This window comes from Aquila chrysaetos, chromosome 4 (genome assembly GCF_900496995.4).
Source record: "Aquila chrysaetos chrysaetos chromosome 4, bAquChr1.4, whole genome shotgun sequence".
Taxonomy (NCBI): Eukaryota; Metazoa; Chordata; class Aves; order Accipitriformes; family Accipitridae; genus Aquila; species Aquila chrysaetos.
The window spans coordinates 48706416-48733811 of record NC_044007.1 but is presented as its reverse complement, the minus strand read 5'-3'; the positions used below and the strand labels follow the sequence as shown (position 1 = coordinate 48733811).

The following is a 27396-nucleotide window of genomic DNA, read 5'->3' as shown; positions in this document are numbered from 1 at the left end:
ATCCTGCAGTTTATGACTGCCAAACACGTGGAAGTTTGGGTTATCTGCTGCCATTGGTTTTCCTTAAGAGGTTTTGGAAATAGGCACTGTGTATTTTTTGCAACTTATCAGGGAGATGAGAGTAACACTTTATACTTTTAAGATCTTGAATTCATCAAGTGTTCTGTGATCATTTCAGAAGCACTAAGAAAGCCCCACAGAAAACTGGCCAGTTTGTGCTATAAAACTTCAGCTAGAAGTCACCACTGCTCATGCTGCAAGGACAAGTACTCCTAGTGTTATGGCAGTGTAACATTGCAAAAACACTCCAATTAAAATTTAAAAATCCAGGCCCCTTCAGAAATAGGCATGCTTATCTTTATAAACTAGCTCATGTACAAGAAACAAACAGTTTTTGTAGAAGTTCCTTTTATTTTGCAAAAAATTTATTACTCACTGTTGTACAAAATATACCTAAAACATGATGTTAAGATAATGTTGACACAACTAGATAGTTTGCAAGTTAACTAGTTGAAGAGAACAAATCTTCACAATTTTTAAGGTGATTCAAGACAGTAACAACGAGTGAATTACACATTCTAAAACATTTCATTTGTAAAGCTTTACACAAATGTTATTTGGTACTTAGTATTTGTAAACCTTTATGCTTTACACAGCTTTCATTCACATGATTGGAAGATACAATGAAAATAATGTTTTACAGTTCATTTTTTTTAAAGCATCTCAATTACCTTTCTACTCTTGGTTTTACAGAAATAGCTGGTTCAGTTCAGAACGTTAATTTTTAAATGAGACAAACAAGTAGAAGTGATTCCAAATTTGTGCTTTGTTTAAAAATGGACAAAAAATGCAAGTAACTAATTAACTATGTTTGTTGAAATGTAAAAGAAAAAAATGAAAACATTTTTAAGGTGAATTAGACTAGAAAACGTTATTTTGATTTCAGTAAGTTATTATTTTAGCTCCAGATGGTGACCATCTACTTAAAATAGCCAACGCCAATTCAATTAAAGTTCATACAAATTTGGTCTATTCTTTTAGAACAGTACTACTATTACATTTCATGAGGAAAAACACCATATTTCCAGAGGCTTCTCTATGCCACCCCCCAAGTAATTTTCAAAAGAGTGCATTCTGTTATTTATCCTAGGTCCTTCTGAACTAAAGGATTTTTATATAATTTAAAAAAAAAAAAATAACAAACCCACCAAACATTAAAAGGTGGGGGGTGGGGGGAGACATTAACATTACCTTAAAAAGCATATAGCCAATAAGTAAAGATGCAAGGCACAAAGAAGCAAGGAAATCACTAGGGGACAGATCTTCACCTGGCATAAAGTCAGCATAGCTCCACTGGCATCAGCAGGAGTATCCTGACTTACAGCAGCCACAGATCTGCCTATCCATGTACAGCAAAACTAATTTATGTTAGTGATAAAGAAGAGTAGTGTTCAGAAGTGTAGTGTTAGTATGCATTATTTAAATAAAGTTAGTTAGTAACACCTTGGTTCTCATCCAGTATTTTGCTGCTGGTGACTGTCACTCTTACCATGGGCAGTGTACCTAGTTCAGGATGAATTCATCACCACTTTCAAACAATAGACTAGAATACATTTAACATTGGTCTATGAAGTTATTAACCACAGCTACTTATCAGAAAGATTCTGAAGCCCATTTACAGTGTGAAACAGAAGGCTTTAAAAGTACTATTTTATAACTTTGGTAAGTTTTTATAATATTATGGCGTTTTCACTGACTGTAATTTGTGTGGAATGAACTGCAACCACTGGAAGTCAGCAGCAGCTGTGCACTGAAATTTAGAGCAGCATGACTCTTTGTTGTTACTAATAATTCCTTTTACAGATCATTAGCTATAGTAAATTTTTAAAACTATCTCCCTAAGGCATGTGTTTACAGAGCAAAACCTAAAAGCAGAATTATAGCAACAGAAATAAGTAATTGCACAAGTTTCTCATAGGCAGGAAGAGTTCTTTTAAGGCACAAGAGAATTCCCAGAGTGCAGAGAACAGATTACTTAACCAGGAGTGCAAATATTAAAAATATATAAAACCTGGGAAGCAGAGGCTGAATTCCAGAAATAGCTTATGGCAGCATTCAGGTCTCACTACTCTCATCTGCCAAAGGTATTTCAGAGTTTTGCGTATATATATATATATATATAGTGTATATGTATGCTTAATCTAGTAAAATAATAAATGGGATTCAGATGATTTCTGCCAGGGATCTGTGTAAATGCTTACCTCTACAACCACCACATAATACGCTCAAAACAGACAGTTTATCCCAGTGTAATTCTGCATCCCAAATAAAGCTATCTTTAAAACACATTATTAATGCAGTGTATGCTAAATCCATTTGAGCTGTATCTTCTGTCAAGTTCTACTTACAGAAACAGTTTAATGAAGTCTGTAACAAGGCAAGTAAAAAAGGTTGTGGTAGCTACACTGGACAAAACTCTTGGCAGTATTCATCATTTCTGCAATGATAACTATGTTAAAACTCACAAGAAACTGAGGTACAAACTTATGTCAAGTAAACATGAGATTTGTCTTGCATTCATTTGAAGTATGACAGTTACCCCTATTTCCTGATATTTTTTTTTTAAATCTTTTATTTCCTTAAAAGAAAAATATATACTCGCATACAATGCTGATACCCTATGTGGTGATGCCATAAATCCCTTAGGATAGCAAGTTTGATGGGTGGTAACCCATTAGGAGAAAAATATATTTTTTTTATATTATTTTACATATATACAATATATATATATTTAATTTTCAATCAAAATATAAAGTTTTCTAATGTATTCATCAGTATTTATGTGAAAAATGAAAAAGTGTTTTGTATCTCAGTTCATATAAGTTAAAAATTAACAAGGTGTTTGATGTCTACCAGTAATGGCTTTTTTTTTATTTCTACAGAATTAAAAGAAAACAAAGAAACAGTGAGTTAAAAAGCTTTCCTTCTCCAAAGCCAAATACAATAAAATTTTGAAGCTGAATAATTAATTAAAAGGACAATACCAAGTTTTGCCTTTTAAGGAATCACAAAGAATAGGAAATGTAATCTAAGTAGAAACTAGCATTACTATATTAACATAGTCTAAAGAAAAAGTATTTTTAATCCCTTATTTTTGATGGACTGTGTCTAGCAGAGATTAAAAAAAATTGTTGTAAATTTAAAGTAAGTTACTTACACTCTCACCAGTCTATATTCATTTTGACAAGCCTCTGCCCCCCCTCAATTCCAAAATACCTAATATCACAAAAGTATGACAGCCACTTATTTACAGGTTTTTTCAGCACTGTGAAAGGCACATTTATCTTTTTACACATGTTTCTGCTAATGTCCTAAACTTGGGTTCCAGCTGATCTAAGAAGTCAAGCGCCTCTTCTTCATGCTGATCACTGCAGCAGCCTACAGAGCCAGCCAAGGATCCTTTTCCTTCATAGTTATATGAAAGGAGATAATCTTCAGAGTGCTTCTGTTCTTCATCTTGTCTGCAAAGGTGCACCTTCTGCATAGGAAGAGAACACACCTTATTATTTTCTTAAATTGTTATCCTAAACATATTGCATAAAAATAATTTCTTTTGATTTACCTTTCATTGATTAATTTTTAATCAGAGTGTGTCCTCTAATGGATTCCTACATACAAAAAATGCACATGATTGGTCTATATCATTAAGACTACAAAATATAACTATTTAATAAAGAAATCATTTCTACTAATCATGTATGTAACAATAAAAGAGGAAGAACCTGTTTAAATAACCTGTCAAGCAACTAAAATCCACTCGAAATTAAAAGACTGATTTACACATAACTAGTTAGGCAAGTAGTGAGAGTTTTTGATCTCCAAAGCATGGAGTAACTACATTTCTAATGCTGTACATTCATTCTTGCACCATTGCTAAGATAAATACCAGGTTTAAATTAGTACAAAGCAAGCAGTTAGAATAAAAACAAATAGACATTCTCAGAAAAACTAACAAAAGTAATTATTCTAAATGAAAAATAGCATACTGCCTATAGTTTAAGCCAGGAGAAGAAAGTCATTTACACCTAGGTCTAAAATATGTAAAGGATGACTTTTTGAAAGGGCAATATTCCAAAGGGGATGCAGGGGAGCAAAGGAGAGGAAAAACGAAACAAAACCAAAACCAGAAAGCCACCTTTCTAGCACAAACACATATCTTCCTTGAAAAGTCTGCATATATTGACCGTAACCTACACTCCAGAAAAAAAGTTTCAGAATACTTACTTCACCTAAACGAGGATGTGTGAAATTATGCCATTCTGAGTACGAGTATCTACACGTATCCATCATAGCCTGTCCTCCTCCTTCTTTAACCGATCCCAGAGTCTGATGTCCACCTCCCTTGACTGATTCCAAGGTATGCCCTCTTCCTTTTACCATTTCAAATGTTTGTTGATCTCCTGTTTTTATTCCATATCCTCCTTGATCAGTTGTATTTTGTAGAGGAATTATATTGTGATCCTGAAAAGAGATGGAGTAGTGGGGATACTTTTACTTTTTTTTTTTACTTTTTTTTAGTGGTTTTTTGTTTTGGTTTTTTTTTTTTTTTCATTCAAAAGATGAAACAGCATTCAGGAACTGTCAATACTGAAAATTGAAAAGTCTCCAGCTTTGCACCGTGATATTTTGAACAAAAAGTTATCCTTAGTACCTAGTGTATAAAGGTCAATAAGCGTTCTTTGGAAAGGATACTACAACAAGGGAGGGGGCGGGGGGAATAAATCTGCATTTAAACATGATATGAGATCCAAAAACTGAATCCTTATCCCAGTGAAAGCTGTACTATAATCCGCATGCTAGCTTCTTAAATTATCATGTGAAAATAATGTTTGGTTTTCAAAGTCAACAACCTGTAACCCATTAAGCCAGATATACAGTCATATGGATAAATTTCATTCTGTTTCTTCACACATTAAGTCTGTGCACTGAGTGAAATATGGAAAAACTAGTATGGGATCATACTAACTACATTAAAAACTACATTATCAGTTTATAATGGCACCACATTATGCTTCACAGGCAACAAGAAATTTGACATTTGTCACCATTAGGATTTCTTGGTTTTCAACATGAAGTAAACTCAATGGTTTTTAAACTAATCTCCTTTTCTTGGGGAGGACAAAGTCAGGGTGTGGGGGACAGAGGAGAAGGGGAAGAGTCTGAAGAGCTAAGTCCTCCTATATGAACGCAGTCCTGGTCTGGACTCTGTTCATGGTAGACTGAATCTTAAAAAAGTTTGGATGCCAAAAGCAAGAACGTATTTTACTAACATGGACCGTTCAATTACCACTGGCTCAAAAATCAACTGTATTTGGGGTCATTTTTCAGGGGAGGGCAGAAATTGTACCTCTAATTTACAACGACTATCTGCTAAATTTAAAAATCCTTCTCCAAGGAAAAGCAATAAGGTTTTGCCATAAGCACACATTCAACATAGGCAAAATAGTAAATTTCTATCTAATCTCATTGTTGAAAATATCTCAAGTGATTAAAATGTTCACCTCAAAGTTCCAACCAAATTATAATTATAAGCAGCCAGGCTAACAGCTACAGGATATGTTTAAATATATATGGTACTACCAACTCTGCCTAAAGGAAGAATTTTCAAATTCTTGTTGAATAGCAAAGCACATCTAATGATCCCTGCGTTTATTGCTTATTTCCTTTACTAAATCACTTGCAGGTAGTCCTGTTCTCAAACTGAAATGCTATGGACATCTTAATTGCATGTTTCTACATTGAAGCAAATAGACAACATACCATCACTTCCTCTCCTGGAGCTTCTGTATTTGAAATGATTAAATTGTGATTGGCGCAATCATCAGTCACATGCCTGTGCATTACCCCAGAGCCACAGCAGCCACAAATTGTGATCAGGATTACTATGGAAAAGAAATAAGTGAGGAAGATACTATGAACTTTACCTCATAATGGTATCTACTTCTGTCTGATAATGAATTTTGTTGTATTAGCCTTTTTAAATGCCTAAGCATCAAGTATGGTTTAAAAACATAATTTATTTCCAAAAAATGCCCACACTCAAAACTGTATATATATATATCTACACATTTTTTCAAATATTGTATGGAGTTTTCACTACACTGTTGAACTATTTCATTCTTCTAAAACGCATCTTGGTTTCCCTGAAAGAAATGCAAGCATCCTTTATAAAAACACTGTGACTGCAAAATTTCACAGTAATAAAAAATTTAGACTAAATCCAGGGAAAAAAAATCATGTCTTATGCCTACAACAAGGTTGTACGTAAGACATTTTTCATGTATGAATACACAGATGTCAAATTATATCATAATGACCTAACATGCAAGCTAAAGGTCCCAATACCAGAAACTTCTGCTTCACAGAAAGGTCAGCAGAACCCTGGAGGACTTCAAACATTATGTTGCAGAACAATCTTATTTAATTCCTTGTATTCAGCTTATTCCTCCTATAATGCTACTTTGTGTTGTCATGGAGACTCAGCCAGAAATGACTTTGTATAAAAGAATCATGAGCAACTAATACCTCTCCTAAACAAAGGACTGAACATTTCATTCAGAGAACCACTCTTTCCTTCTCTTTTCAAGTTGATAGCTTAAGAATAAGGAAGCCCACAAGGAATAGAACAGTTCTGCCTAACTGCCCACTGAGCAATCTGATCTCTGAACACAGAAACTTGTGTGGAAATTGGCCAAGAGCCACTTTCAAGTTCATTTAGCTTCTGCAGCTCAGCCATCAGCAAGATCTGCATCAGTGGTTACAGCAGATCACCTACTGATGCTGACAGATGGGAAGACAACATCCATGACAGCACTGAGCAGAGAATACACAGGGTAACACCTAGCCACAATAAAATAATGGGTCTATCTGGGAGGAATGCAGTCAAGGGGTAGTGACAGAAACCTAGCTGACGTTTCACACAGTCCCCCTACTGAGTATCCCCACATCTGAAAGTTCCACCTCTGGGCTATAACGCAAATTTGGGTACCTGCCCTGTTTAGATAAAACATGGACCTACCTAATCTTCAAAACATGTGCAGGTCCCAGTGTTCTATCTACCTGAGTAAGAACAGCTAGCTAAGACTGAACACAGGCAAGACAGGTTGATCATTAACAGAAAAAATGGAAAAGAAGAAAAAAAGAAGAAAAAAAACCCCAAAATCTGAAGTATTTGTTATTGTAGCATGTCCTCTGGTGGTTTTTAAAGATGTTGTTAGTCAGACTATGTCTGATTCCAATTAAAAAAAAAATGACCTGACTGTGCTATTATGTACCACTGTCACAGCCTCACTGGTTAACAGCAATATTAACCTGCTGAGAATCTGTTAATCTTTGGGCAACTGCAGTAACACAACATGTATTCGAGGGTTTGGTCTGTTGTGGAAGTATCCAACCTGTCCTTCAACACAGGCCTTCACTGGCTTTTGTAAAATCCCTTGTGAAATTCAATGTCTCAGATACTCCATGTTTTAATCCATGACACAAGAAAGGTCACAAAAAGCTCTAGGAAACTGATTTCAGCATTCCTACAAACAGAAATGTGCATCCCAAAACCAGCACTAAACTCACAAACTTCACTATGCTTGCCTCAAGACAAGATCTGATAAGCACTACAAATCTCATCCTCTTTCAGTTCATGCAGGTTTTTTGGCCTTGCTAACATGAATACACAGAACATCTTACATAAAATCTACTTAAAAGAAAAAACAAAAAATCCACACGCAGTAACTACAGCACAAGATGAGAGCAAAAAGCCTGTGATATCGACACAAACAGAGCAGGTACATTAAGTTAGTGATGAGGGCTATACAACTGCCTAAATAAAAAAAAGAAATGTTTGAATCAAGTTTGCATCAGGTTCTCTCAGCTGATTTTAAAATTGTTTTGCACTTCATGTTAAAAAACCAAGCATACTTACGCAGCAATAATAGTGATCCTAAGATCATTGCAAGGATGGCCCATACACCAAGAGTAACGTTTCCACCAGGAAGTACACGGATCTGGCTATTGCATTCGGTTGGAGTAACGCAGTCACAGAGGTTAACTGTTACCTGGTTCTCTCCTACCTTTCCTCCATTATCAATCACACTTATAGGAATACTGTATGTTCCAAATGGAATATCACCCTTTGGTGAAAGATACACAGAATTATCTGTTAAAAAAAAAGACAAAACCAGATCTAATGTTAACAATACCTGAAACTCTGTTGTCACAAAAGCGACCGTAATCACGAACTTCCCTTCTCTTACACCTATACTGCTACCAGTTCCACATTAGCTAGTTTAAAGCTAGCTGAAGTGTGTTGACACAAAACTACATCTTGGAAGGATTTATACTTTCAGCACCTTCTAAATGTTAGAACTGAAAAAGCAAATCTTATATAGCCTTCTGATAACATATGAGTTGAAACTCTGAAGCTGATTCAGTTTATTACAGTAAATGACACTATTTGGGCTTACTAGTAAAGACCATCAACTAAACCAACATTTATTAAGAGGACTTCTGGTAGTGTGATTGGAATAATTAATCATAAGCTTAATTTATACGTCTTCCACTCTTTAGCTCAATTCCTATATTCAGTGGGAATGGCTATATCCTGTGGGAAGTAAAATCCATTTAATCTGTTGCCTTGCTAAGTGGCAATGATTAGTGACTACGTGTTTTAAAGGGTGAAAGAAATACTTTGTAAAAAATACGCACAAGACAGGCACTGGTGTACATAATGGTTGCTTTATGATGAGGTATATGAAGCAACATGTACCATCTAAAATGTTTTTTCAATTTGCCTAATATAAACCTTGAAACTCTTGGATGTCTTTGCTCTCAGATTTTGCTCTCTTTTGCCTTTCATTAGTGAATGTTTGTCTGAACACTTCAGAATCAGATGCTTTTCAGGCTAATTCACAACATAGTAGCAAATGTATGTGCTGCTCTTGTTGCCATCATCTAGCAGCCACCAGGAAACCACCATTGGCTATAACTTTTTATACGAGCAAATTTTAGGAAACAGTGATTCATTTGGTAATAAATTCTTTATCTACTTTTATCAACATTATAAAAATTAATATAAATATATTAAGGGAGATAGTAATGCTTTCTTTCACCCAGCTCAGCTTCACCAAAAATGTGCTGGCTGACAGCCGTACTAAGAAAAAAAACTGCCAGGATTTTTTTAATAAGCCTCTAATCAATTTTAGGTAAAGTTTCAGTTTTCCACTTCTCCACCATAATAGCAGCCTAAGAAAAGTTGTATTTTTCTTTGGAGTATTAGCCATTTCATTCTTAAATTCCTTCTGAATTACGAACATACACTTCCTTTTCCAGAGGTGTTGATGCAATGCATTACATCGGCTTTTGTTCTCCCACCTAATCTTTTTACATCGTAATATCAGACAGCAGATGACTGCTGACACAAGGACGCTGGGGACAGATTCTTGTTTACACTTTAAGAGGCGGAATACAATATCCTTCTCCTTGCCTTTGTGATACCAACATTCCCACCTTCTTAATTTCTGCAAACTGTTTCAAACCCAGGACAGTCAAGATAAAGAATACTTTAGCTGTTCCCCCTTATTTCTGGCACACTCTTGATCTGTAAGGCAAAGGAAACTGAGGAACCGCTAGAGACCATCAGAGCTACCTTGTTAGCCCCACTGACTACACCAATTCCAAACATAAATTCATCCAATCTATTCTTACAGCCCACCCAAGGGAGAAGTAGCAAAGTCTCCTCTGGCAACCTACAGCTAAGTGTGGAGAGGGAAGTCTTAACATACCATTGTGTCGAGTTATCTTCCACATGGAAGCCAAGCTACGGTCAGTTATGCGATATACAAAGGGTGTGCTGTAAGGAGACTCATCACCATCCTGTGCAGTAAGGCAGATTGGTTTTCTGTCTCTGCACATTATATAGTCGGTTTTAGTGATTCGTGGGAAATTCTTGTTACCAGGCTGGATGAAAACTTGAATTGTTCCAGTGCCTGTTTTTCCATCTAGGAGATAAAAATAACTACTTTTAGCACTTACTTCTAACATTCACATATTTATTTCTAGTCCAAGCTTTCACAATGAAATATCATCAACTGTAATATCCAAGTTTAGAAGTAGGGTGGAGAGCAACTGCTGATTCAGCCAAAAAGTGAGGGACTTCTCACAGCTCTCTCGGCTGCTTCTCTTTGCTTGGCTGGTTGTAGAATGGATCAACAGCTCCCAAAGCTCCATATTCTGCATGTGCAGACAATGTATTTTGTTCAGCGTGTGTATCTGTGTGGGGACAGATACTGTTCTAACAGGAGGATGAGAGGAGAAAGAGCCCATAAAGTAGGGGTAAAGGATGCTAAGCCAAACTGGGAGTCAAAAGCAGAAAGTGAAGGTCTCCAGCCTTTTCACTTCTGGAAGGAGAAAACAAATTACACTTTCCCTACCCTCACTTCCCCTGGGAACATGAACACTTTCAGAAACAGTGGCCTTCTTTCTGTCCTCTTCCCTCTGAGTCACCATGGTAGCAGGATTCAGCAGTGACACATACTATGTCACCAAAGTCTACATGCAAGCAGTGAATGAATTCTCCCTCCTAATTACATTTTTTCCAATACAGGAATGGTCAATGCTTGTATATGCATTCCAGTGAAATTCCATCAAGTCTACTTTTTAAAACTTCTCTTGAAATACCTGATTGCAGATGCATATATCATATTTACTTTATACGCAACATAAGTTCTAAGCACTTTATATTCATATTATTTACATTTAATTTTAATATCCAAGCTTTGGACAGTCAGAATTTCTAGCTGTAAAGCAACCTCCCAAAGTCTGCTCTTTACTTCCGCTGATGTTTAAGCACATAAGGGTTCAAACTAAATCCTGCCATTGGATTTATAAAGGCAGTCCATTTTTCCTTTTTAATGTAAGATACATATTTTAGAATTAAAAGTGTGACCTATAAGCCTAAACATTCTTCTTTGATAATCCATTTGCTACATTTAGCATTTGGGAAGTGAAAGGTGTATTTAATCTTCTTGGCTAGATGATGTTGAGGTAAAACTATGTCTTTTCCTACAGTTAATGCATATACCCAAATTAATCAGAAAGAATAGATGATTACTCACATTAAATCAGAACAAAAACGTGTTTTAGAATGAGAATCTGAATGTACAACCCTTCCTTTACTATCACAGTAATTATAAGCACTTGTCACCTGAGCCACACATAGTGTGAACACTGTTACAGAACCTAGATGGCTGAGAATAAGAGCGCAATAACATACAGCAATGCATACAGCTATTCTTAAGAGGTCCTTTTAAATTAAGGGTTTCCAAAACAAGACACCAAGAAGTCAAACAGAGGAGGAAACAGTAAGAGTTGCAAGGTCAACAACTTTTTTCCAAAAAAGTTCTCTCTCCATACTTCTCTGTTGCCAACTTCACAGCTGCCAGGTGCTACCACTTAAAAAAAATGGTCAGGAAATAAAAGGAATACAGTCCACAGGAAAATCTCTCAATTTAAAACTTAACAAAGGATTTTAAGTGGGAGCAGATAACTTTTGAAAACATTGAGAATTTATCCTGATCTCTTAAATGCTTTCCCTGCTGTGTAATATTCCCTAAGCACTTGATAGAGCTATCCCAAAGACAAGACAATGGATTAGGTGTGCCTCTGGTCTGAACCAGTATAGCTGTCCCCACACTAAATTTGCACATAAACATCTGTTACAGACCACAAAGAATACTGACAACATTCAGTACTCACTTCTGTCTACTGCGAGGACTGTGATATTACATTGACCTCGTCTCATTTCTCCTACATCTCGGTCCAAGACTTTAATGGTTCTGACTTCACCTGTTCTTTCATCTATACCGATCCAATTACATTGGCCAGGTGGTATCCGGTAGCTGTCAAGAATAATTTGTTTGTTTAGTTAAAGACCTCAAATACACACACACAAGTATATGTACAGGTACATATATAGATACATGTATTCATATACACTTAACGTGTGTGCACGCATGCACACACACATATACATACAGCATCAACAACTATTTCCCCCTTCTGATATCCTGCCCATGCTGTACTCCAAATAAACTAGTAGATAACATTGTTTCATACCTTATGCCTTCACTATTTCCAGTTTCTGGATCTTCTGCTAGGTATCTCCCGATACTTGTCCCAATCTCCTCACATTCTTTAACGTCTAGGCGTAACTGGCAGGGTTTAAACACTGGCCCCTCATCCAAATCCTGAACATGCACTGTAACAGAGCTGGTGCTCTGGGAAAGTTGTTGTGAATGTGGTGCCAGCATGTAGGGTGCCTCGTTGTTGACTGCAATCACGAGGATCCTTTGCTTGGCGCTTTCATAGTCCAGTCCCTGTAACAAAGGTGGGGTGTTGGTTTTTTTCCTTCAAACCAATACAAAACTTGGTACTGGTTTCACTGCCCAATTATTAAATAGATAAAACTGTACCACTTTTATTGACAAATCAAGTCAGCTATCCTTCTGGAATATCCAGGTTGAGACATAGTAAAGGGACATGATTTAAAAAAAAAAAAAAAAAAAAAAAGTTAAGTTCTATGTTAGTCAAAGAAAAGAACCTGAGGAACTATCCCTAATAAGGTAAGCAGCACCACTGTAGAATTTTAGATGAATACTCTGATAGTCAATTACTAACAGAACTGAGATAAGAATTAAATGTGGTGGGGGATTTTCTCCTCCCATATCTAGTCGGCCATTATTTTTGGTTACGTATACTTCCTTTCCAGCACAAGTCAATCATGCTCCTTGCTAGCACCTACATTTATTTCCCAGTAAGACTTCACCCATTGCAAATACATCTGAACTTGTGGGGTTGATCAGAAAGTATCTACCACTTATTCTTCAGACAACTTCTCCAAGGTCACGGTATGCCTTTAATAGAGCTATTTATATCCTGAAGTCATAATACTCTCTAGTCTATTACAGCATTATACTAAATATAAGAAATTTCGACTGGGTTTGTATACCAGGGACATAGCTTTAGAAAAAGCTCTAATAATTACCAGCAACAAAAAACATAATAAATAAAAACCCCAAATTTAACTGGCATCTCTACCCTTACAATTTACAACTTCAAATTTTAATATCAATCTTCTCTGCTCCTTACAAGTTGCCTGTTATTGCAGTTTTAACAGATAATGAAAAACAGGCACGAAGAGTCAAAGGGACATGCTGGAGCACAGGTACAGTGGTCCTTTTACCTCACATCTGTAAAGTACCGGGTGTAACAAGTAACTGAACTAACACATAGTCTTGTGTGTATGCGGACTCCCTCACACCCCAGAAAAGCAAACCTAAAGCCACTACCTGGCAAAATAAAACCTGGAGAGTTTTATGCTGAGTTAGTAAGTTTAAACAACTCCCAGAGAGAACAAGACTGGAGGAGGTGCTCATCCCTCAGCTCCTTTGCCACACTCCCATTTCTGTTAAAAACCCAGCCATGAAGCATTCCTCAGTTACATCCCAAAGTCTAAACAATTCCCAACTGTGGAATCAGGCAAAAGCACCAAGCTCTTCTGAAATGACAAACCAAAGGGAATTCCTTGAAATCTGTGCACACAAAACTGAGGAGCAGTCTGGAAGATGAGTTTTTGTAGGGTACGTACCACACACAAGCCTCACTTGCAGTGCATTATGCGATCTGCTCTAGAAGACAGTTCAGGTCAGGAAGAAAGCATGATTTGTGTGATGGCTACAGATATTCTTTGAATAAAAATGAGTTCTAGATTATTGGTTTTAAAAGCAACACCTGAAGACACACAAATTTTCCTCTAGCAGTTCCATTTTTACTTACCTTAACAACACACAGTACTCCTTCATTCGTGCTTTTGTCTGTTGTAATTTCAAAGGACCGATCATCATTTCCTCTTATAATTTCATACACTGCCCCTGAGCCAGGTGAACCAGGTTCATCAAGATCAACAACAGAGACCCTTAATATTTCTACATTCACTCTGTTTTCCTCCACTCGTGTTTCATACTTGGAGTATCCGAAAAAAAAAAAAAAATCAATTTAAATCAGAGAATATTGTTCCACGATGCAGGACTGAAGAACACTGTATTTAAATAAGACTACTTAAACCTAAGGGGTCAATTTACCAAGCTGCTGTAATGATTTATTTTGTTTTCACACACTAGCATAGTTCCTCCACTCCTCCCTTACACCCTAAGTGAAACAGTAAACCTTTCCTGCCAGCACAGTTGAAATCTCAGCTCCTTCATATACTCAAACTATCACTGATGTAATTAAGTCCAGAATTCTCCTTCCAGGAAAGGTAAATTAGCACAGTTCCCTTCAGTTATATCAGCTACAGATGCTAATTTGTGTACAACATGATCAAGCTGAGCATTAGAAAAGGCATTGGGGTAAATTAAAAATATATATATAAACAAACCACATGAACTTGAAGAAAAGCCAAGACGGGTGAAATATATCTCTACTTGGATGGCAAAGGATGAAAGGATTTTTTCTTATTTTTGAATCTTTTTAAAGAGCTGTGTTATTCTGCACAAGCTCAAGAAGCACAGATAAGAGTGATTCTGAATTAATATTACTGATTATATCCTACAGTAGTGAGGGGAAAGGATAAGGCACATGTATTTCTCATGGATAACGAATTATTCATAAATTTCGTATTACAAAATCTCCTCTGGTATTTGAGGAGTATACATGGTTATTGAGACATACTGTCTGTCCTGAACAATACAGATGGCTGCAATAAGCAAAGACTTAAGGCTGAGTTATAGCTATTGGTGAACAAGAAGGGTTTAAATAACACTTCTGTAGAAGAAAAAGGTGGAAAAGTATAAAAATCTCAGTGAAAATCCTTGCATCTACTTCACTGACACTAATATTTTCATTTGCAACACAGAATTAGCCAAAAGCTGGTCAAATGGTAACAAGGTCATGACAAATGCTTAGGAATGAATCTGTCCCCTCCCTGACAATGGTTAAATTATGGGATTTCTAAGACTATGCATTGCAGCACAAGTGAATCAGTCAAGCTTTCTCCCAATGGACATAAGACAAACAACTCAAAACAACTAATATACCAATAGCTCAAATTACCAAACAGCACAACAAACAACAGGGCATTCTCAAACGTCTATATTGGCATTAACTGTCTCAGGGCATTAGGCTTCATATTTGAGGGACAGCCCATCAAGAAATTAGAAAGGGGATAAAAATAGTCTTTTTTTTTTTTTTAACCTTTTTACAGACATTTCATTTATAAAGACTTACTTGTAACTGTTTAAAGGATGGTGCGTTGTCATTTGTATCTTCAATTTTAATGACAGCTGTTCCTGTAGTGCACAAACCAAAAGGCTGACCTGCCATATCTCTCACTTCAACTAACAAAGTGTAACTGGGTACCAGCTGAAAAGATGAATAAAAGCATACAGAAGTTGGACATACTCATTTTTTTAATCACATAGTTACACACAAGAGTAGAACTAAATATTTTACTCCTGTTCCCCAACTCTGCTCTAAATTCAGTGCTCTCCTATAAAATGTGGCAATTAGCTTTGGGGCTTTTCCCCTATAGTTCCAAAATAAAAACAAGTAAAATATTTTTCAGTGGCTAAGCAGCACCGAGTTCAGCATCTGTTAGTAATGTCTATGCTATATCCTGTATCCAGTAAAGCTTCTCACGACGTCAGCATTATTTTCCAATACCTGAAGTTTTGGAAGATACAAACAATGCACTTCCATCTGCTATCTATGTCTCCCTTTGGAGCAACAGAGTATTCCCTTAGGTTTCCAGCTGGTAAAGTGTTTCAGTGCATGTGTCTTATTTCAGTGAGGATGACCAGAAAAGGTGCTGCAGTCAGGCTTTGTTTGGGCTATACATGACAAGGCAACGTCTGCTATTTGGCAGGGTCTGGCAGGAAGGAGTCAGTGCCTTTATCAGTTCCAAGGAGATCACTGATAAGCAGCCCACTTAAATCCCTGACTTGAGTCACGACAGCTGAAGGCTTTTTTTAGCCTGATTAATACCTGAACAACCTAGGGAAGGGGGACCCAGGATGGGACTGGGCACAAAACGCACAAGTTTGTAAATCAAGCCAGTAATTCCAGTTGCAAATGCGTGAAAGTAGCATTAGGTTTCTCAGGTGAAGGAAAGAAATCTCCTGTTCCACTTCATATGTTTATCCTTAAAAGATAGGCAGTGGGCTCATTTTTCAAGCTTTCCTTCCCTTAGTCACTGTGATTGCTTCCTTAGAAGTCACGGTGATACTCACAGTCACTGCATTTTTCTCTTGTTAAAAAAAGTTGAGCAGCGTACTTGCAAGTGCACAACTTTGCAACACACTGCTAATGTGGATTTTCAGCCATGAAGCAACACAAGTATGCCAGAATATGACTTCTGTTACCCTCAAAAACAGATGCACCCATAGCAGTGTTTTTTTCTAGAATGACTGTCTTATGCTAGAAATACTATTTTGCATTACACATGCCTGTCAATTTTTCTACCATAAACAATCGCCCACATTTTATCCCCCTCCAAACAAAAAAACCCCAAATAAAATAAAAACGAAAACCTCCTGTGTCTTATTTACTTGCAAGTTAGCTGATAAGAATAAATGGTTTGCATTTTAATTTTAGGAATTAAAATTACTGTTCAGGTTTCAGATACTGGAGATATTTCTGTTGAGTATAGGATGACTGACTACTTCCAGAAAAGTTGGTTCATCTTCCCTGTAAAGAAGCAAGAAGCACCTCAAATGGAGCTTGATTAGGAGGAAACAGTGGCTCATGGGATTCATGAACAGAGGAAGAATAAAAATCCATAGGATTTTTGATCCATAGGTCAAATAGGAGAGCAGCGGGAGGTCTCCTGCCAAGATTAGCTAGAATATGACAGATCTATGCAGAAACTCTTTGGACCAATTACAGGTCTCTGGAAAGCTTTGGAAGCTCCTTAGAGAAGGAAACAAAAAAAGGGTGACAGAAAGATTTATCTGGTGATTCCCGTGCCAGCAATTTAGAGTTAAGAAGCTATCTGTGTGTGCTAGATGACAGCTAAAGATACTTCAGGAAAGATCACCTCTCTGTCCAGCTGAGGTGATAATACAGCAATGACACCTGTGTCACCATGTAAAGAAAATGCTGGGGTTACTGGTGGGTTTTGTGACACAATGCGGTATTTCAACGTAGTATGCAGAGTATAAGGCTCATCTCTGTCCTCTGCAGTCACTTTTCCAACAACTACACCTGTGAACATAATACAGCAATTTTTAGTTCCAGAAAAATCTGTAAATAATCAAAAATTATTTGAACAGGTATTTCTATTTTAGATACATGAAAATAGCTATTTGGTCATTTAGCTCTAAATGAAAATAATATTAAGAACACAGTAAATAGTAAAAATACAATAATAGTGCAAAATTGCCTATTTTAATCCTCTGTCTATTTTTTTTCCTTCTTAGACCAAGTTGTAATTATTGCAGCTGTCAGAAAGAATCAAAAGAAAAGGTTGGATTTCAGTTAGTGTTTTTGACAGTGACTTCTAATTGAGCATCCCAAACACAGCTGAAGAGGAGTTGCCGGCGGGGGCTGGAGGGGGAGGTTTGCTGCTTTCTGACATGGTTCAAACTGCAGTACTGCCTCACAGGGAGTGCTGCTGTACTTCATCCTTATAGCCCAAGTGGTTTTGGAACTTCACTTTAAATCAGTAACTCACCCAGTAAGAAGTAGAGCAGCTCAGAGAATGAAATGCAACTGGTGTTTTGGGGTGAAGGGGAAGACACTTTACTTCCTTTTTTGTGAAGCAAGTTAGACTTTCCCCACTCTATACCCCTAGCCTAGGAGATGAGCAAGGAGTGGCAAACCGTGGCTTTTGCATTCTTTGTTCTCTGGGGTCCACCTTTCTCCCTGCTTTTGTCCTCTGTTACACAGACACGTGAGGTCAGTAAGAGGCAAATCCCTGCCTTTTACAGGTATGGGCAGAAGCAAGACTTTCTCCCCCTGCCGCCCTCTCCCAGGAAAAGTCCTACCTTAGTTCATCAGCTCAGACAAGTACTGTAAGTTTAATCAAAGGCATTTTACAACTTAGAACACCACCGATTTATTTGTTTAGGAAACTAATCTGTTAAAAACTGCTGTTCCATCAATCAAAACATTTTATGGAAACAGGTGATTTTTGGATAAAATGAAAAGAATAATGTTCTGAAGTTCTTACACCATTTTAGGAACATTGAATCATCTGGGTTTAAAAACCTCTTTTTTAAACAATACTTTTCACTATGATTGAGATGGCATTTTTGAATTTCTAACCATTAAGAAATCTTGAGCTGCTCTTTGCAAATTCAGCTTTTGCTGTAAGGAAATACTCCTTAGGAAATCCCACTGAAATTCATTAAAAGGCAGGATTACACCTAGTCATACTGGTACATAACTGAGCTGAGCAGTGGTAACTATGTTCCCTGATTTGAAACAATTCTTACCAGGCTTGGAATTTTCAGGGACAGAAAACTCAAAAGCGTCCTGCGTAAAATATGGAGCATTATCATTATCATCCTCTATCCTGATTGTATGCACAAGTGGTACCTCTGGTGAATAACCATCTGGAGTGGTTGCAAAGCAAATGATCTGTAAGACATAAATTCAGTAATTGGGTTCATGCTTAAGCAACATGAAGTATTATTACACTTTTAGTTCAATGGAGGAGTCAATAAAATGAAATACAGCATGCCAAGCATACCCTTCTCAAGACCAGGCTCTTCAGCCACATGGAAGGGGAAGTGACTGATACCTTACGATGACAGCAACACAAAACCTTTAAATGCTTTCCAATCTTTCCCCTTTCCATTCCTCACACTACAAGTATTTGAATCATTTTCTTTTTTTTTCCCCTAACTCTGTCAAACGCTTTTGCCAAGTCTCTTGAACACATTTTTTTTCCAGGTGTCTATGAGGCACTCTCAGCCTTACCAAAAATTCAGATTTAAATATTGCAAATTAGAACAAAATCAAGAGCAACAGCAAAACTATTTGCCCATTACAACATAATTTAATAAAGTGCAGTAACAGGTACTGCAAATTACCTAACTATTTAGAAGCTGTTTGTTTCTACTAACTGCCTTCTTACACTTCTCAGCCAGTAGAGAGAGCAGTGTACCTTGTTAACAAATTACTAAACCTGAACAGCTTGAGAAAGAGAGGCTCAAAAAACCACAGCCGTCTAGAGTTTCTCATGATTTTGTTTTTATGCAGACCTTTCCAACCTTCCCTGAAAAACTCTGGGATAACTTCAAACTCCTCCCAAAAGTGATACAAATCCAATACCTCGCTACATTTATGATGCAATTAGAGTCTAAGAAGTGAAAAGCAAAACTACTCTCAAGATCGAGATGGCCAGCTATTTCTTTATTTGTCACTGATCTCATCTCTACAACACCAAAGATATTACTCAGAACAGACAGCTGATTCCAGATCTTGTCTGTTCCCAGTTTCCCCTGTAACCCCGCTTTCAAACATATGCATGACAGGAAAAAAAAAGATTTAATTGTGTTTACACAATTTAGGCCTGTACCTGAAAGCTTGGATATTGTTCACGGTCTACTGCACGAGTAGCAAAGATGTTTCCAGTTTCTCTTTCTATGTAAAACAAACCCTTTGGATCTTGATCGATTCCCGGTCCACTTGCAGAATAATAAATGGTGTAGTTCTGAGCTGTGTCTGACTGGACCTATAAAGAACACATTTTTAAGCCCAAGGAAAAATAGCAGCATCATTCTAATATATTTTTCCCCTTTTCATGATCATATTTAGCACAAGCAGAAACTCTTCAAAAAAACAAAAACAAAACTTGATTTAATTCTACTTCTTTAGCAGCTTAAACTTCACAGAATAGGAGAACAGCTTGCTATGTAACTGCCTTCCTTTATAATGCATGCACATGAGAAGGAGTAGTTAATTCAAACTCAGAAATGTTTAGGACTATCGAACAATTAAAGAAATGACAGTGTGCATAAAAAAAATTATTTTGAAATCTAATCTCTCTAGAATACTGCACATACAAGGCACATTCAGATACAGATGGCTTATTATTTCTGTCCCCATTCAAGAGATTTTGGTTTTAGTGCACTCATTGAGAATGTGATTTGCAACTAGAGAAGAAAAACCAAAAGAAGGGAAGGGAAAGAGAGGGAAGGGAAAGAAGACCACCTAGAGTATAGTCCAGAGATATGCTAATTCAGGTAGCCTCTCTGCATCTCATTACAAGCACCAAGGAGGTAACATTAGCAGTTATCTATTTATAAACACTCTCCTCCCAAAATACCTTCCTTACCTACTGAATGCCAGAAGCTAGGAAGGTAAGATAGTAGAAAAATGATTGCTCTGCACAGACTCTGTTATTACACTTGTCTCTACACATCTGCTACCAGCCACTCTGTAATCTAGTGAAGGCTAGATGGACCTATGATAACTTTAGTTCTTACATTTCTCTTTCACGCCTACTTGCTTTCTTACAGTAAGTACTTTTCTTAATAATATAGGCCATACTCAGTCTTCAATGCTACAGGTATACACCTCAAGCTCCAGAAAGGATGCAGACATGCAGGTAAGACTTCCCCCACTCTATGTCTACAAAACCTTTTTCTAAGCAGTGTTTGGGGGGGAGGGTTGTTTGTTGGTTTTTTTAATTACACACTTCGCTGATTTCCAGGCCAAATAGCTCTCGTCTGATAGCATGCCTCCCTCCTTTTTACAACTTTTGCACATTTCCAGTTCACCCCAACAAGTATGATCACAAGTTATTTCAGCTACAAGGTCACAAGATACACAATGAACAAGACAGAACAAGACAGAGGAATAACAGCAGGAATGGCATCAGTAGTATCAGAGCGCTCACTTTTGTTCTTCTTTTATGACAAAAGTCACATGCAAAAATAGCTTGTGTCATAAAATTAGGATACATATAAAATATACCTGCTGTATTTGTAGTGGAAAAGGTCCCAGGGAGTTCTCTATCATAACAGATGGAATAGGGCCCCACCTTCTTTTGGTTCGCTTGAGAACTGTATCTCTAGCATGCCTAGTCTTCTGTGTCTGGGTCTATAAGATAAAAAGACAGGTAAGAATATATACATATATTCTTAACTGTGTATATTTCTGCTTAACTACTGTCCTGTGTTTCCAACTTTTTTCCCTCCATTCCAGTTTTCCCACTGACCATTTGTTTTTCCAAGGTCTTTACTTCTGATTATAACTGTGATAGTATTCCAAGAGTTTTTCCATTCATTGTAATACTTTGCACGAATAAAATCTGCTTTAATTCCTCAAACACGGCTTTTAAGATTCTTGGCACTCCTGATTAAGCTCCTTGCTAGCATCTCCCATTTCAGAAAGGAAGTCTGCTGACTTAAGTGACACAGTAATCAACAACTGCTAAATAAAAATACACTCTACACCAGAGTGCTTTGCCTGATTATTTGAATTCCAAAACTCAACTCAGTTACCCAGCATGAAGCTGTACTTTGTGAAACAGTATTTCAAATAAGTAAGGTATCTTAAATGAGAAGCTCACCTTTTTTTCATCTTCCACCAAGCTAACATGTATTTTCTCTTCTACTTGTTCTTGAATGTCTTTAAGTAATATGGTAAAAGTTTTTTTCTCAGCAGACAAAGAAACAGCAGATGTTGTGTACACAGAACCATCCTCTAGAATTTTGAAGTTCCCATCACTGGAACTGATAAACTCTGCAGACTGAAGGCATTCTTTCAAATCAACTGTAAGAAAAAATATTCAGATAACTCAAACAGCGAAACAATAACATCCCTCACAAAACAAAAAAAATTCCCTAAGTAAAAATTATATTTACTGACACATGGAGTCTTCAAAAATTTGGTCATTCAGTATTTAAGCATCACAAATATAGATTCTAGAACCCATTTATGCACTCAAATTTGACCAAGTTTACATGAATTTCCACTCTTGTGTTTGTAAGTGTTTCCTAAAGGCTGTGGGTGCTTCATGGATATCTTTTGACAAGACACTGTTACACTGGTAAAATTATTGAAGCATCAGAGATGAACTAATACATTTAAATGCAAAAAACATTATTGACACACTCATGATTGGATCAGTAGCTATTACATTTGCCTTGTGCTCCATGCCCCACAAAATCAGTGAAGATGATTAATTAATGCAAATGCCCAATGGAGATATTACAACTTGGAAGTTTTGCCCTCAGGAGGAAAGCACTGACTGGTACTATGTGATTTAATAGTCTTGGGAGGACAAAGGCCTTTAAATTATGAGGCAGACAGATGAGAAAGATAAAGACTAACTCTAGAACAAACGATTCACAATTTTTTAATATGTACATGATAGAATCCCATGCACTTTATAGGAAGTACCAGGTAAGTTCAGCGTACTTCTCAGGTATTTTTATTGCATTTGCTATCACTTGTGGCTGAAATACACTTTAATGCACTTCAGTAAACTTGGTTCATCAGCGAGTAATTCAGCACTAAAGCTGGAGAAAAAGCAAAATCAGAATAATCATTATGAACTGCAGTAGGACCACAGCACTAAGCAAGAACGATTTGGCACCTGAAAAAGATGAAGGCCAGAGACCTAAACTCTAAACTAATGATCCTTGCAGAGTACAAGAGGTGTCAGTGTCATGTTCTCAAAATCAAAACTTTTCAATACTTGTTCAACGATATCATAGTGGATGGGACCATGCTCTGTGAAAGCTGATTGCAAAATTCCCAGAGTAGACTAGATTCAGAATTTCACCCCATATATGTAGATGATATTTTCAATAAACTAAAATTCATTTCCCTTTCAAGAATGCAAGAACAGATGGGAAGCATAATTTTAAATATGATGTGATTTCTTCCTTCCTCTTCTTAAGGCTTCCTTTTAACTGTTCAATTAAATATTTCCTAGGCTTTCTATAGTAGTGCAGCAGTGACTCCTCCCCCTTGTCAATCTGTACAATGAAAATTTAGTATTGAAGAGAGTATCACTGCCTCACTTAAAGGTGTCTCATACTGCTGCATATTACAGCACTGCATTTCCAAACATACCAAACTGGAGATTTTGTTTCTGATGGTTATGCGAGTCAACATTATGCTCAGTTAGCCATAGCTTCGTGGGACCTTTTTTCTTTACAGCCTCTCATATACATCATGTAAGTCAGAAATATAAAAAAATCTTACAACAACCAGAAAAATCCCGACTCGTTTTATTGTCAAGCTATGGCTCTTGTATCAATGCAAAATATATTATGCTTTCTCAATAAATGTTTAATTAATGTCATTCAAACTATAAAGATTTTGTTCAATGTTTGGAAAAAAAAGTTTAAGTTCAATGTTACGCAATTTCTTTCACAGCACTGTAATAACATGAAGCCTTCTTTTTATATAAATCAGGTTTATTTACACAGAGAAATGCTAAAGTTTCTGAGAACATGCTGAAAAAACAACTGTAACAACCTTCCATTTTAAAATTTCATGGTAAGCTCAATGAACTTTCATTTTTAAGGCTAGATTTTCTGAGCACTTGTAGTATCATGAACTACCAATCCACTTTACTTGTTCCTTCTGTAGGAATATGGATTAGGATCGCAGATTTGGAGCATATTGCTCTGTTGTCCTAGGACTCTCACAGGGCACCTCTGAATTCTCAAATTCAGTCTCAGGCAGTACAGAACCCTGGAGCAGCTCCTATGCCACATCTTGAAAAGCTGCCTTTCAAAGGCTGGTCTGAAAAAAAAAGTGGGCTGTTTTCTGGTCTCCCCTATTCCTCTCAGTCACTTGCACATTGCCCTAATCCGAGACAGACCATCCAGTCAGACAGGACCACCCTCCCAACCGAATGCGCATTTGCAACGTGTCCCCTTGCGTGCCCTGAATGCCCCAGCACCGCTGAGCAGTCACATCCGTGCTTCACAGATCAGCAGCTTCTGGGTGCTTGGCTGTGTGGTTTTGTCTTCTTTTTTTTTCTTTTCCATTATCCAAATGACTTACTGCCTTCTTCATATGGGTCTGTGGGTTACGGATGCACTTTGGAATATCAAGTGACTTAATTAAACACTAAGCCCTAAACTCCAAATTTTGAAAACATTAAACTGGCATTCTAGTTTTAAAATAAATACTGTAACCTGACAATAGCTGTTTACGCAAAAGTCAAATGGATGCACGGAGCCAGTGTTCAAATCCGTAACAAACACAGGGCGTATCCTTCATAAAAAAGGCTGATCCAGCTGTTTAACTGGCTGTCCAGTCATCCATTCATTCCATTAAAAAAAAAGAGTCTCCTTCGCTGTTAACAGCATCTCCAGCAAAGGTGTAATGTTGTATTGTTAAGACAGGCATCTCGCAGTTTCTCACCTCTGCCAACCAACGTGTCAGCCTCTAGTTCAGAAGGAACATGAAAAATTACTTTCTTGCAAGCTTCACAGCACAAACTCAGTACCTAGAAAACAAATTAAGAAATCAGGAAAAAAATAATAATAATTACACGGTATTTTGAATAATAACTACAGACACTGAAGCTGCCTTTGGTTTGTTTGGTTTTTTAAGACAAGCCAGTGAAATGGCACGGAAAGCACACTGCAGCTAAAAATTCAGGTACTATGCAGCATAGCATGTAAAGTTTCAAACTGGAAACAAGATCTGACTACTGCTCCTGGATCTGTCCATGGCTTGTGGGTTGTTTTTTTTCTAAAATCACGGCAGCATTGACATTAACAGCAAGAGTTTCCTTTGACTAGAAGATTTCAACTACACTATTACTTTAGTAGTGGAAAGGTAAAATACAGCTTTGCCGTGCGCTCTCTCCAATAGCATTCTTGGACAATTTAGACACAGCGTCTCTAAGTATTAAGGTTCAATCCATCAACACTCAGTTTGCTAGAACTGTGGTGATGCTTAACATTAAAGGGAGAAGTGTCTTATGAAAACCCCATGACGACACTTGCACTTCCATATCACTTTGCATCTTCAAAGTACATTCTCAACAAACTAATTAAATCTAGCTTCACCAATTAGATATGACATAAATAAAACGTTGTGTATCACAGCAGTCCACTCCCATATAACCAGTTACAAAATGGGGTCCTCCTCAAAATTCAAATGAGTAGTAGATAACCAGACATTTTTATAAAAAGAATCATATGGAGGTACAAAGATTTTCCTCAGCACAAAGCAATTTAGCACTGACCTCAGATTATTTTTATATATATATATATATATATATGTATGTATGTGTATATATATATCTTGCCTAGTTTCTATCCAGATGTTTAAAATTGTAATCCAAAAATCACACAGCCAATTAAACAAAGAAATAGAGAAATGTAAATAAATGTAGTCACCCTTTTAAGTACATTTATTCTCTCAGGATGAAAGTCTAGCAAAAAAGAAAGTAATTTTTATTTTGCACATACCTTTAGGATTAAAGGTATAAAAAAGTAAATAGCTAATGGAAATTCTGAAAATGACTTGTGATTCTTATTAAGAAAATATTTAAATAAAAATACTTTAAAATCTTTAGGACATTAGGAACCTTTAGAAAAACTATGACCACCTAAAAAAAATAAAGTTGAAATGTGGAATTTAATCATTGCATTAAAGCAATTTAAATGCTGTGTCTACATCATAAAAGCTCTTCATACTGTTCGTTATTTATATACACAGATACAAAAATATGTATGTATAAAACAATTTAAACATCCCTGCTTATGTATTAGACAGACACTCTCTCCTGATAGATGTTGCATTAGTTTTTAAGTTATTAAAATCACAACATCTCATTACATTGTTCTAAGATATTTTAAGAATCAATGACATCTATTTTTGAAATAGTAATGCCAAGCTAGTCTGATGTCAGCACGAAGAACTATTGAGGAGTTAAACAAGTGTAAATGGTAGTTATTCATGGATATCAAGATACAAGGAAACACCAGGTAAAAATAAGCTGTGATGTCCTTTCACTTTATACAAAAAAGGCACTTCAGCAGTTTTTTGGGTTTGGGTGTTGGTTTTTTCTACTTGACAGGGGAATTTCTTTCACTTTTTTTTTTTTAATTACATATATGAATAAACTCGCTTGGGTTTCTTTGGGTTTTATTATTAATATCCTAGCAAAGGCAGGCATGCATAGTGTCTGGAATAGTAACACCTTCATTAAAATGTGCATATATAACTAATATAAAAATAATAAATTCAGTGCTTCAACACTACCGAGCATTTTTCTTTCCGGCTCAAACGATCACCTGCCCTCTTTTCGTGAGCGCAATGATAATAGGGAAGGAAGGGGGTAAGAAACAAAAGACAAATCACTCATCCACTAAAAAAAAAAAAAAAAAAGAAAAAAAAAGAGAGAACTCCCCCGCTCTCCCCGACGATGGCCTTTCTGTAGCTGATAATTACGTACAAACACGGTAAATTCAAAGTAAAGGAAATCCCTGAAATTGTTCAATGCACAGCTAACTCTTCCAGAGGAGCTTAACACTCTCCACACCATACGCACAACCCTTCCCACGGAAAAGGGACAACCGTCGGGGGGGGAAACAGAGGAGGAAGATTTAACTAAAATGAACTGCGGTTTAGTTTTTTCTGTGAATGACCAGAAGCAGCACGAACGACCGGAGCATGTGTGCACCGCGTAACCTCACGACACACGCCAAGAGCCGCCCGACCATCACTCCCAGAGTTAACCCAACAACCTACCGGTCCTCTCCCTCCGCCGAGGCCCCCCCCCCCCGCCCCCGTCCCCGTCCCCCCCGGCTGCAGCACCCCGAGATGCGCCCCGGGGCCGCCCAGCCACCGCGCTCCCCCGCGCGGGCCGCGGGCTGCCGGCCGCTCCTGCGCCCGCACCCAGCGCGGACCCCGCCGAGGGGAAAGCGTCCTGGCGACAGAGAGCCAGAGATCAACCCCGCGAAAGTTCCTCCTCGGCGCTGCGCACCCGCGGTGAAGCAAGTCACCGCGCGGAGGGAAAGCGCCGCGGGCTGCGCGGCCGCGCGCCGCCGCCGGCCCGCTCCGCTCCGCTCCCCCCGGCGCCCACCCTCTCGCCCCACTCGCTCGCTCGCTCACTCACCAGGAGGCCGAGGACGAGGCGGGGGGCTGCGGAGGCCATGGTGCGCGGGGGTGCGCAAGGGGGTGCGCAAGGCGGGAGCCGCCGCCGTCGGTGCTGCCGCGGCGAGCGAGCGAGTGCGCGGTGGCGGTGCCGGAGGAGGCGGAGGTGCCGTGTCTCCGCGGTGGGCCGTCTCCCTCTGTCCCCTCCCGTCTGCCAGAAGAGCCGGCCGGTGGGGAGGGTGGGACCGCGCGCAGCGGCGGCGA

The 27396-nt window shown here is 37.8% G+C and overlaps 1 protein-coding gene across 3 annotated transcripts; it reads right to left on the bottom strand.

The window, feature by feature from the left end:
• Nucleotides 1-421: 421 nt before the first annotated feature.
• Nucleotides 422-27396, bottom strand: LOC115340728 (desmocollin-2-like). Of its 3 annotated transcripts, XM_030012703.2 has the most exons (17): nt 27155-27396; nt 24445-24529; nt 21629-21831; nt 21031-21156; nt 19631-19786; nt 18543-18687; nt 17144-17310; nt 15337-15471; nt 13888-14073; nt 12169-12428; nt 11809-11951; nt 9837-10052; nt 7979-8212; nt 5821-5942; nt 4285-4521; nt 3623-3668; nt 422-3538 (listed from the first exon to the last, which is right to left on the bottom strand). In XM_030012703.2, the coding sequence occupies exons 1-16, from the start codon at nt 27191-27193 to the stop codon at nt 3633-3635; spliced, it is 2490 nt and encodes an 829-aa protein (XP_029868563.1). In that variant the 5' UTR covers nt 27194-27396; the 3' UTR covers nt 422-3538; nt 3623-3632. The 3 variants fall into 3 exon arrangements, with proteins under 3 accessions (XP_029868563.1, XP_029868560.1, XP_029868562.1); XM_030012700.2 differs by lacking the exon at nt 3623-3668 and having other exon boundaries at nt 428-3538; nt 27155-27391; XM_030012702.2 differs by lacking the exons at nt 3623-3668; nt 27155-27396 and having other exon boundaries at nt 428-3538; nt 24255-24503.